Source organism: Zootoca vivipara, chromosome 1 (genome assembly GCF_965207765.1).
Source record: "Zootoca vivipara chromosome 1, rZooViv2.hap1.1, whole genome shotgun sequence".
NCBI lineage: Eukaryota > Metazoa > Chordata > Lepidosauria > Squamata > Lacertidae > Zootoca > Zootoca vivipara.
Genome location: NC_142582.1, coordinates 43,549,842 through 43,562,430, shown reverse-complemented (window position 1 = coordinate 43,562,430; position 12,589 = coordinate 43,549,842). Strand labels below are relative to the sequence as shown.

The following is a 12,589-nucleotide window of genomic DNA, read 5'->3' as shown; positions in this document are numbered from 1 at the left end:
AACAAACAAACAAAAATCCCTCCAGTAGCACTTTAGAGACCAAGTAAGTTTATCATTGGTATAAGCTTTCGTGTGCCTGAACACTTCTTCAATACACTGAAACAGAAGTCACCAGACCCTTATATATAGTGAGAGGGTGGGGAGGGGTATGACTCAGAAGGGTGGTGGGAATGCAGGGCTGTCTTAAGCATATTGGGCGCCCTGGCGCGATGATCCCTCAGGCGCCCCCCGCCCCATTTCTGTGTGTGGCTGGGGGATGCCGCAGCGCGACGTCCCCCTGGCAGCCTGCGCCACCCAGCCTGGCCGTAGGGCCGGCCCTGTGGGAATGGGTGATTGGCTGCTAGGTGTGGTGAACCTGTGGATGACTGTTAATGACTGCAATTGGTCTTGCAGGAAAAGGCAAGGGGTGAGATGGCTAAAAATAAATACATATCTAAACCTTCCTACAATTTCCACACAAATTTCCAATACAAAAAATAAATTTTGTAATGTGTGAAACAGTCCTATGGGGAAATGGCACCATGTGCAACTTTATAGAAGCATTGAATTGTTGAGTTAGAAGGTACTCTGAGGGCCATCTAGTCCAACACCCTGTAATTAGGAATGTCAACTAAAGCATCTCATTAAAATTATTGTGACTATAAAAGTTGCTTCTATGGGAATTTCTTCTGGCATAAATAGATATTTTTAGTGCCCCTTTGGCGTTTCATATGAACTGTCTCACCTACGGGTGAAGGAGATGTGTTTAGACAGAAGAGGGTAGAGAGAGAGAAAAGCTTATTACACTTGCTTGACAAATGGGAAATATTATTAGTAAGTAGTATTTATGAATCCTTCTATTTGCCAGGAGGTGATGGGACCAAAAACCAAGATCATGGCCACTGGTCCCATCACCTCCTGGCAAGGCTGATCGCAGAAGAATTGATGCTTTTGAATTATGGTGCTGGAGGAGACTCTTGAGAGTCCCATGGACTGCAAGAAGATCAAACCTATCCATTCTGAAGGAAATCAGCCCCAAGTGCTCACTGGAAGGATAGATCCTGAAGCTGAGGCTCCAATACTTTGGCCACCTCATGAGAAGAGAATACTCCCTGGAAAAGACCCTGATGTTGGGAAAGATGGAGGGCACTAGAAGGGGACAACGGAGGACGAGATGGTTGGACAGTGTTCTCGAAGCTACAAACATCACATGAGTTTGACCAAACTGCGGGAGGCAGTGGAAGACAGGAGTGCCTGGCGTGCTATGGTCCATGGGGTCACGAAGAGTCGGCGACACTACTAAATGACTAAACAACAACAGGATTTATGAAAATTAGGTGATGTGTAATCAAGAGCAACAATCATAGAACATTGAAAACCATGTTGCAATAAAAGATCTGCTTATATGATTAAACAAATGAGCAAATAATAGCATGCTTTGTGGTATTTCTTTATTGAGAAATTGTGAGTAACTACAGCTGTAGTGTTCTCATATCTTGCAAATCTTTTGGTTTAAGAAATCATTGGCATATTTTTAATTATAGTATACAAAAAATACACCCCACTGTTTTCTTAACACATTGAAAACGTGACAAAATGCTCTTTATGCACTAAATATACTAAAAACCTTATAAGAATGTGTGGCAAACTGGCAATTATTGTGTTTACTATAACAAAAGTTATTTATCCATTCAAAAAGAAGACACACTGGTAACCTCCTCCTAGCAAGAAACAGCAAAAGCAGTTATAAAAACCCACAGCAATAGTGAGTGAGCCTCATATATAGAATGTTGCATTCCAACAGGCAGATGAGCAAATAATATAGAACACATAACATTAGGCAATATCAAACAAAAGATGATACCGTATACATCTGTATTAAAGTACACTTAATTTCTCCCCTCTGCATTAATAAGCTAAAGTAATCTTCATTATATACTTTTTTTTAGAAAAAAAGAAGTCACCGTTAACACTTAAAATGTTTGCATCTTACAAATAAAGTGAGAGAGGGAAAAGCCACACAACTGGAATAATGTGCTTACAGTGGACATATTGATTAAATGTAACTTTTCATGGCCTCTGGACTGCAACTAACTGTGAAAGAAAAGCAATGGCAGTAAATCTAAATGTGTTAATCAGTTTGAGGAAGAATCACATTTTATTATTGATTGTGCTGATTTTCAAAGTCATTGGCCTCACAGATACTGCTAAAACATGGCTTTGGAAGTTTGTTTCAAACCAGAGTTGCACCACACAGGCACACAATCACTGACTTTACACAACATACTACTTTGCAGCAGCACATATGCCTTTTCAATTCAATAAGCAAAGTTCTGTATCTTGGTTGCCCACACAATAATCTGCCATCAGGTAAGGTAACATAGGACTGTTTTTGGTTACCATTTCTGTTTGGCAGCTGTGGGGAGAAAGCCAGCCAATTACTGTATAACCTACAGGTAAGGTAGTCAAGAGAAGCTGTCACACCAATGCTTACACAACATTTTGGACAGTTTGTGGTTCAGTACCAAATCTTGAGTGTACCAGCTGCTATGGTTGGAGATCGCCATAAGCCAGCTTTTTCTTGTTCTTACTAATATGATGGTAACAACTGGCACGTCTGGAGAAAGAGTAACTGAGGAGAAGATCTACTGCTCAACTGGCAACAACAAATTATGGTGATGGAAAAATGTGCATTTACTGTTCAGAGGAGGAAAACTACACTACATTTAAGCTGAAATGCTTAGACTGAAGCTTAATTCATTCTCTTTATTCCAATGATAATTATTTTGCATAATTTTAGTTATTCTGAATTACAGTTACAAATGATAATGTTCAGAGGAAAAACTAATGAAGATACAGAAACTGAAATGCTGCTGTGGGGGAGTCTTCACTAATAAATATGCTGCAAACATGCTATGGGATGATGGCAAGTAACTGTGTTGTGTATATGCTTGACAAGTTGTTCTGTGCAGCTCTCGTTCTTTTAGTGGCTCTTTGGAGGTAAGCCTTCTGCTAGATTGTGCTCAGTGTTCTCAAAATACATTCATATAAGATCCACTGATGCTAGGAGACTTATGTGCAGACATGATTGGGAGGATTGGCTCTGAAGTATTCCAAGTTCTCCATAGCTGTTGTATTGGTTGATGGAACAATTAGCACAATTGTTCTGTCCCCCTCTCCTGATCAGCATGTTCAACAAATAAATTGTGGAATCTGGTTAAAATTGCAGATTAGCTTTTCATATGGCGTGTTGTTCACATTGATTGTTCACATTGGGCAATGCAATTGATGCCTTAACTTAAACTAAATTGAAGCTTGCGAATTCAAGTTAATGCCCATAAATAAAACAAACAGGTTATCAGCTGACTGTGCTGAAGAAACAGGAAAAATGACCTAAAGTTACACTGTGTAAGCCTTAAAATCAGTCTTTTACTGGGTAATTTTCCATATCTCTACCCCATTCTGATTTCATTCTTCTTCCTCCTCCTCCTCTTCTTCCCCTTCTTTCCCCATTGTTTCTACAATGAGTTCTGCAGTACAAGTTATTTCTCCAAGACTGTTAACTGCCTTGCAGGTATATTTGGCATCATCGTCCCCACAGACTTCAGAAATAGTCAAAGAGCAATTGCCATCCTCATCATAGTCTATCTGGAAGTGTCTGGACTCCTTGATAGATTGGTCATCTTTGTACCAAATCACCTCTGGATCAGGGTAACCTGTAAGGACAGCAAGTGCAACAAGTCAAGCAACTTAAAACTATTTTTGCATGCTTATCCTTAAAAGTCTGATTCATGTTAAGGGGCTGATACACTGTAATATTGGGAAGGGATGTGTGTGTACATGTGCATCCGTTAACATAATTTTGGTTGACACTAGGAACTGCTGCTTCTACTAATGTTGCTCACCAACCCCCCTACCCCCCTTGTCAACGGCCCATCCTGCCTTGGCTTTTCATCTATCTGGCTCTCTGCTTGCTCTCTGCGCTTTCTCAGCCAGGCTACCTGCTCAGACTGTGGGCTTCCCTTGCCCTGTTTTGTGCACATGTGAGCAAGCAAGAGGCAAGTTATGGCGGTGGCGGCAACAATTATGGCAATTATGGGGAACTTGGAAAGGCCTGCCTGGGCTACCTGCCTGCCCATTCGCTTCAACCTGCTGTTGGCATCCTGCAGCTTGCACCTTCTGGCGGTCACTCAAACTGCAGCACAACACACACACACACACACCAATAAGACGTGCCAAAGTGGCAGCTAGTTCTCTTTCCCTAGTACATGTCTATGTTTATACTCCCGTTTTGCAAATCACTTGGAGATAACAGTGAATTTGCAGCATACATGTCTGTCATGTGAAGTGAGACTCAAACTTTACACATTCAGCTAATCTCTTAAAACTTAATCATCATGGAGCAACGTAGGATTGTGTATTATGCCTCTGCACTTTGAAGCCATTTTTAGACACTCAAAAACTTGAGCATGATCATCAATCACAGCACATTCTGTGAGGGAGCTTGCCTTCTTTTCCACAACAGCTTTTCATTGCTGCTGCTGAGAGCGCTAGAAGGAAGACCACTCCCTGCTGCAAGGACCATATTCACCTGGCCTAGGGGGCAGGGCCCAGACTCACCCTGAACAGCTAAAAGAGGCTCCTGGGAGGCCAGAAGGATATTGCTAGAACAACTCTTGGGTTGGGGCAACTGGCAAAAATGGTTTAGAATGGTTTTAATTTTGGTTCCACTGTTTTGTTTTTGTTGGGTTGGGGTTGGCGGTTATTTTAATTTGGGTATCAATGTAAACTGATTTTTTTATGTTTATGTTTCTATTGATTTATTGGTTATAGTCTGTATAGGATATTCTGTTTTTTAATGTTGGATGTTTTATTGTGTTTTTATATATGCTGTAAGCTGCTCAGAGTGGCTGGGGAAACCCAGCCAGATGGGCAGGATAGAAATAATAATAATAATAATAATAATAATAATAATAATAATAATAATAGGTCCAATTGAAACTCTCTCAAATACACAGCCTGTGTCCTCTGTCTTTGGTAAGCTGGGCCTGTTTATTAATATGTGATTCCATGTAGTGGAGTATCAAGATGTACTTGAAGAGTAAAATAAAGTGGCTTATGGGTGGATAAAATACTAGTGTGAAAAATACTGATGAAGCAACACAGAGAAAGATGGTATGTGGATAGCAGAAAATAGTCATCCAAATTTATGATGAGTACCTTCAATTTTGCAGTCAAACCTAGCAGCACTGCCTTCCACAACTTCTATATCTTGAATTGTTTTAGAGAAATATGGCTTCACATGGGACCTTTCTTCATCAACTGCTTCCAGGAGAGCACTAGCAGCTTCATCTAGACAAAGTAAACAAAGATCCATTAAACTTATATGGAAATTTCTCTGGCAAAGGGTCTTTGTTTTAGTGGCCTAAACATCACCATCAAAGTCTTCCTTTACTTTCAGCAACAGTGCAGAAGTTCATGGAAGTCTGCTTTGTGTGCATACCATGATAGTCTTTAATGGTGGAGCTATTTTTCAGTAGCATAAGGACATAATTTAATTTGAGCAGCATTCTCACAGTTCAATCATAAACAAATTTACATGGAAAAAAGTGTGAGCTCCTTGGGACACCAGTAAATATTACCTAGTGCTTGCGCAAACAAAAATATTTTATTAGCATTAATGATGATCCATCATAGCAACTATTCTGTTAACTGTGTAGTGGTATCATGATGTCATATGGGGGATATCTTGAAATACTCAGTCTTAGCTTATGGCCTTTCAAGGGCAGTCACAGAATGGCTCACTACACAGTCATCCTTCCCCAACCTTCATAAGTTTTGGACTACAACTCTAATCATCCTTGACCATTGGCTATGCTGGCTGTGGCTTAAGGTAATTGCAATTTAAAACATGTACATCACATCACATTGTAAGTTGTTGAAACTATTTCAATGTGTTTTCAGAACACTGATATTAATAATAAGACTGCTGTTTAAGATTGTTTATTTTTGCTTATATGCCACATTGCTCTATGAGCATATGAGAGTTATTTTTAAAGGGCTCAATATCCATCTATATGTTCATTTATGAATTGTTTCCAATAAAACTACTTGAAGCAATTTATCAATAAAAACAAAAACAAACAATCTCATATATAAATTCCCAATCCAGTACAGACAGGGATAAAAAATTCCAATTAAAAAGCTCGTTGAAAAAGGAAGGTCTTCAATAGGCACCAAAAAGACAATAGAGCAAGTGTGTCTGATACGTATATGTACGACCTGAAGAGAAACCAGAGTATCTGATACGTATATGTGTCCCATCTGTACAGCACCTTGTCATGGCCATAACAGTCTACTAATGATCTTCCCTGTTGATCTTCCCAGTTACACCGAGATCTTAAATACCAATAAATCATACTCCCAGGAACATGTCCTAGTAATTTTTCATGTATTCAGGAAGGTCTGCATGGCAAATTGTGCTGAACATACAGTACTGTATATGGTTACAAAAGTTGGGCTCCACCCCAACTCTCTGCCGAGCGGTAGCAAAATTCCACAAGGTTCCAGGCACTCACCCAGGGTCTCTGTTCCTTTGAGAATCAAGATCTTACAGCCTGGTCATCTCAAGAGCGGTTTGTTTCCCACAGCAGTGCACTCGAGTCCAAGGCACCTGTCCTAATTCTACTGTTCCTAAAAACTAAGCCTCCTTTATTCATTTGCCTTCTAATGCTCTTTTGATGCTTTGAAGTACTAATGCTTATTCCCTCCCCTCACCTAACAAAGGAGTTCACCTGGTTTCATCAACACTTGTTGACTCATTAGGATTAAAGTAAGTCTTGTGGCGCTGTGGGTTTAACCACAGAGCCTAGGGCTTGCTGATCAGAAAGTTGGCAGTTCGAATCCCTGCAACGGGGTGAGCTCCTTTGTTCAGTCCCAGCTCCTGCCAACTTAGCAGTTCGAAAGCACGTCAAAGTACAAGTAGATAAATAGGTATCATTCCAAGCGTTTCCGTGCGCTGCTCTGGTTCACCAGAAGCGAGATGATCGCTGCAACCCCAGAGTTGGTCACGACTGGACCTAATGGTCAGGGGTCCCTTTACCTTTAAGTCTTCATGTACTAATTGCTGTTGCAACGTCCCACACACAGTCTTTACACAAACACTAATTAAAAGATTTCAAACTTACATAAATAATGTTGCTACACACATTAATAATTAGTGTTTTAATATATTCCAGTTACTAACGAATTCTAATTAAATCCTAAACAAAATATCACGCAATATCACATGCAATTTTGGGACCAAGGGCTGTACATATTGTTTACTATGGATTTATAACATCTGCTCGAATGTTGGAAGTCATATAGGACAAATAAGTATGTGTTCAGACCATATCAACATTTTCATACCTTCAGCTTCTGTCTTTTCTGCATTAACAGGACTGGTTGGTGAGCTTGAAGATGACTTCCTCCCACTCAGGCCAGATATCATTGCCATAGAGGATAGTCTTCCTATTGCACGAACCGCATTCCCTGTTTTCTGAAATTTAACCCAGAAATGCTTAGTGAATCCATTCTTGTGATTACTGATCCCCAAAATGTTTATAAACTACATAGTGTAGAAACCACACAATTATGTCAGGCCATTTGATGCTGCAAAAGCAGGTCCAGGAGATGGGGAACTATAAGTAGCAGGAGACACAGATACCTAAGCAAGGATTTCCACAGTCAATATTGGGCAGCTTGCAGAGTCAGGAAGCCAGAACATTTTTGAAGCAGCTGGAGTATTTAAAGTTTCCATTTAAGGAACGAGAACAGGAGGAGAAATATAAATGAACAGATATGAAGTCAACAGAAAAACCTCACAGAAAAACTTTTCACCCACATTTCTGAAGGGCATGAATATTGATCCCCACCTTCCCCGTCTTCTTTGCTGCGATTTCCAATAAAAATATTGAGCAGTTTTCAGTCTTCTTCAATTGCCCCAAAATGATGACTCGGAGAGAATTTTCCCATTATTATCTAAGGAGACCTTTCCCACAAGCTCTGCACAGGATATGCATTTGAAACCAAAACAGAAAGAGTAATCATCTCCTTTACTTAACTCAGTGATTAAAGGTATGTGCTTTGCAGGACATGGGTTAGGAAAAGGGTAACTTAAAATCTACTTCTCCCATCTTCCAACATGTTTCCTGCAAAATATGTATGTTCTTCATAACAAAAGGCCCTTTATTCCCACATCACTCCCCACATCACGAACTTTAGAAATGGAAAGTATGGGGGAACTGCAGCCCACTTTCCTGTCCACTATATTACCTGCCATTTCCTTCTAGCCATGTACTTTTTCATTCTATCTTTCGATAGTTTTTTGGCTTCCATGGTTTTGGTGTCTTTTTGCAGCCAAGGATGCTGAAGGCATTGGGAGCAATCTAACCGGTCCCTGTGAGTTTAGAGAAAAGAAAGTCAGGGTTGCAATGAACTTGCTATTGTATTAACATACAATTGAGCTCTCTCTATTTTTCCATGCACAGCGTGGATCATTCAATTATCTCCTATAAGTAGTTGCCTCTGAGTCCAAGCCCCTCCCTTCAGGGGAGTCCAAGGCCCTCTCGCTGGCTATGGAGAGGAGGCAGACGAAGATGAGTGGCTGCCACCACAAAGTGGACGTGCAACATCACTTGTGCATGCCTGCACGTGGTGGATGTGACATCACATTTAACCTGATTGATACCTGTAGGCTAAATTGTTTGTGTGGGGGAAACTACCAATACCAGCAGCATATAGCACTCTGCTAGTGAAATTCGCACTGGCTGCCAATCTGCCACTGGATACTTGCATATAATAAGGCCCCATACAGCTCAGAGCCAGGTTACTTGAGAGACCTTATACACACAGCAGATAGCTGCTCTCTGCAGAAGAGCTTCTCCTGAAAGTTCCAAAGATCACAGAAGCCCACACTGCAGTCACTCAGAGCAGGGCTTTCCGTGTGGATGCCCGTTCTGTGGCATAGCATTCCTGGTGAGATAAGACAGGCGCTCACTATCTGCACTTTCCAGAAACAGCTGAAAACGTTTCTGTTCCACAGGCTTTCCCAACTGGCATTTACCATGAGTGTCTACTTTGTATGGCTTTAGTCCTTAAATGTATTTGATAGTCTATTGTGTTTGCAGCTGTTTTTAATCACCTTTAGTGTAAACTGCTGTGAGATGGTTGTTTAGAAGGCAATTAATAAATCAATAATAAAAGAAAAGAAAGAGAAAAAGAAAAAGAAAGAAAGAAAGATACTCCCATTACACACTGGGATCAGCATTTTCTCGACCGAGTGGGCACATCCATCTAACAGTGTAACGAGTAAGTTGCACTAAAACCATCAAGAATAATTTGGGTATCATTCATACATGACCTAATGGTTGCCTTAAAATAATATGCACATAAACAGCACGCTTATTGAAATAGAAATTCTGATGAACTAGCAACTTGAACAGATGTATTGAATTACATACGCCTACATGTTCTTCTTTATTGACAGAGCAGCAATGCTCATTATATTGCATATAACACTCAGATAAACTCGATTATCTCTGTAAACTTTATATGCTAGAAAATTGTCAACATTACTATTTACAGGAGATCATTTAAAGTTACTCTAACTTTATATTTTAAAATGTGGTTTCACAGTAGCCATTCATATAGGATGAGTCATCTTCACCTATACTTTTGCACGATTTGGGGCTTGAATTTGCTTAAATATGAAAATGCCATACAGTTCCTTCCCCAAAAGTATATATGGGACATATTTTGCCTGTTGGATTACTAGTATATCAACTCTGGCAGGGACAAAGAGAAAAGACTGGACAGGCACTCAAGTGTAGTTTTTCCACAAATTTTGTCAACATTGATTCAATGATACAGATAGCAGAACTGTTATAATATTGAGGCTTCTATTCAATTATTCCCACAAGTTCATGAGAAGCAATCATGTCAACAAGCAACATGCAAGGCATTGCACATTAGGCATATTACTTCATATCTTTCTTTAGAAGGCTGCTGATAAAGTCCTTGGCATCATCTGAGATCTCATCAAAAGCTTCGTCATCAAAATCCCAGGTGGCTGAGGTAACATTGGCTAAAGTTTCATTGTCATTGTCTCCCATGAAAGGGGAAAGTCCACTGACCCTGAGGTTTAAAAGAACAAGGGCATTTCAAAATTATCGAAGTTTTGAGTTTAAAACCCTATGAGGAACACACATATTTATTACTTGCAAATCTATACATCCAACAATTGTATGTACACAGAGGTAAAGACAATGCTTCCAAAATTTCCCTGTAGCTAAGCTGCAGGGGGGGGGGAATCATAATGTGATGTATCTCTGCTAGTCAGTGCTGGGTTTGAAATGTGTCAACTGCTGAACAAAAATAATAATTCTATTTTTCACCCACTAGAGGGAACCAAAAAACTATGATGTTCTCTTTTTTAGTTGTAGATGCTTTCCCTCAACAGAAAGTACTTACTAAGAGTATACGCAAAAGCAATGTATGTCATTACTAGTGATGAAGGAGGAATTTATTTGCTCCAGACCAACCCATTGCAACATTCCCAAATTTGCTTAAAACTATCAGTTGGATTATGTACTTCTTCATATTTAGTACATACTATGGTTTTGGTTGCCAAAGGTTTGCAACAAAAACATGTATTTTATGTCAGAATTTTAGGGGGAAATTCATTGAAATGCATTGAGCAATGTGTATTTTACAGTAAATGCATACAACTTACATGTGGATTTTTCATGCTTTTTTTCTCTTATAAAGTATGCAAAGAATGGAACAGAATGGGCCTATGATTGAGCACCAGCAAAACTGACACAGAATAAAGGTAAAGGTAAAGGAGCCCTGGACAGTTAAGTCCAGTCAAAGGCGACTATGGGATGTGTTCTCGAAGCTACGAACATGAGTTTGACCAAACTGCGGGAGGCAGTGGAAGACAGGAGAGCCTGGCGTGCTATGGTCCATGGGGTCACGAAGAGTCGGACACGACTAAACGACTAAACAACAACAACAAAGGCGACTATGGGATGTGGTGCTCATCTCACTTTTCAGGTCGAGGGCATTTGTCCACAGACAGCTTTCCAGGTCATGTGGCCAGCATGACTAAACTGCTCAGAGTGCATGGATTAGACTTAAGGTGGCCCAACCATCCCTAGACATTCGTGTGGCAAGTCAATGCATAATCTGAGGATTAATGTTCATCCAGTATCAAAGCACATCAATGCTGATTCTGTCTTGTGATGATATAAACCTGACTGTCAACATTTAAGGTGGTTTCATATGCAATGGTGTGTTACGTTGGTCTCAGGAAAGATGCAGTCCAAAACTGGTTTAAAAATACTTCCAGGAAAAGCAATGTTCTGTTAGTATTTATTTCTCTAATTGGTAAGTGGAAGAACAAAAAGTGCATGAGGGGAGATTGCTGGAGCTTTTAATGAAGTTTATCCCTAAAACATTTCCATCTTTATCACAGATCTTCATGCCCCAGTGCTCTGATCTCAGTTTTAAATAATAGCCAAGTAAAGCAATAATGGAACAAAATTTTGACAAATTATGGAAACAATTTTCTTTCTGCAGTACTGAAGTCAAAGTGGCAAAGATGAGCTGTGTCTGCTTCAGAGAAGGTATTTGGGGTTGAAGCTATACAGTTACTATTACAACTAACACTGAGATGTTTACTGGAAAGATTTTTTCCAGCTACTGAGATCAGGCATCTTCTTGGCAAGGTAACCTTAGGCATAGTTAAGTTTATAGCAGCATCCAGGGCCAGAACAAAGCTATATTTCCCTTTAAAAATACTACGGTAAATCTGAATAAGCTACTCTAGCATTAGGATTGCAGCGTGGTGTTCAGCAACCCCAGAAAGATGTTTTTCACTGCGGCTGGCTGTTAACCAGAAGGTGGCAGGTTCAAGCCCACCCAGGGACAGCTGTGGACAGGATTCCTGCATTGCAGGGGGTTGGACTAGATGACTTTTGGGGTCCCTTCCAATTCTACAATTCTATGATTCACTGGCCTAAGGTTGGCTCTGCAGGTAAGCAGGAAACCAAGAGTGTGCATGGCAAGCCCAATACATTTTGCTGCTTGACACAATGGTCTCTTGATGTTTGTTTTTAATTTATTTTTTGCTTTTAACTGGTTTTTAACCTTTTATGACTTTCTTCTTTGGTTTTGTGTTTTTATATTATTGTAAAACTACTGTGATATATTTTTTACGATGCAGTGTTATACATACATTTGGTAAGATGAATCAGGAAAAGTACTTGTCTAAATGAGACTGGATGAAGTAATTTGGCTATTGGATTGCTAGGGATTTTTATTACTTTATTCTTTTATTATTACTATACAATATTTTAACAAAAATCTCACAGTGGTTAATTGCAGCTACCAGTAGCTGAATTCCAGGAAGCAACTATGGAATTCGTTAATGAACATATCTGTGGAATAAGTTGAAAAACCATTAGCGTAATTAAGAGAATATATAACATTCCCATAACATAGGTAGAGTATTAATACACCAATAAGTGACTCTGAAGAAAGAGCAAGGGTGGTGTGGGGAAAATAC

The 12,589-nt window shown here is 39.8% G+C and overlaps 1 protein-coding gene across 5 annotated transcripts in view; it reads right to left on the bottom strand.

The window, feature by feature from the left end:
- Nucleotides 1-1,413: 1,413 nt before the first annotated feature.
- MYLK (myosin light chain kinase) overlaps nucleotides 1,414-12,589 on the bottom strand; it is a 181,009-nt gene continuing 169,833 nt past the window's right edge. For all 5 annotated transcript variants that reach the window (XM_088662195.1, XM_088662199.1, XM_035129122.3 and 2 more), the window contains 5 exons: nucleotides 10,003-10,155; nucleotides 8,296-8,419; nucleotides 7,390-7,519; nucleotides 5,200-5,331; nucleotides 1,414-3,695 (listed from right to left, as the gene is read on the bottom strand). In XM_088662195.1, coding sequence (XP_088518321.1) covers nucleotides 3,448-3,695; nucleotides 5,200-5,331; nucleotides 7,390-7,519; nucleotides 8,296-8,419; nucleotides 10,003-10,155 — 787 coding nt within the window. In that variant the 3' untranslated portion in view covers nucleotides 1,414-3,447. The remainder of the gene's footprint in view (nucleotides 3,696-5,199; nucleotides 5,332-7,389; nucleotides 7,520-8,295; nucleotides 8,420-10,002; nucleotides 10,156-12,589) is intronic.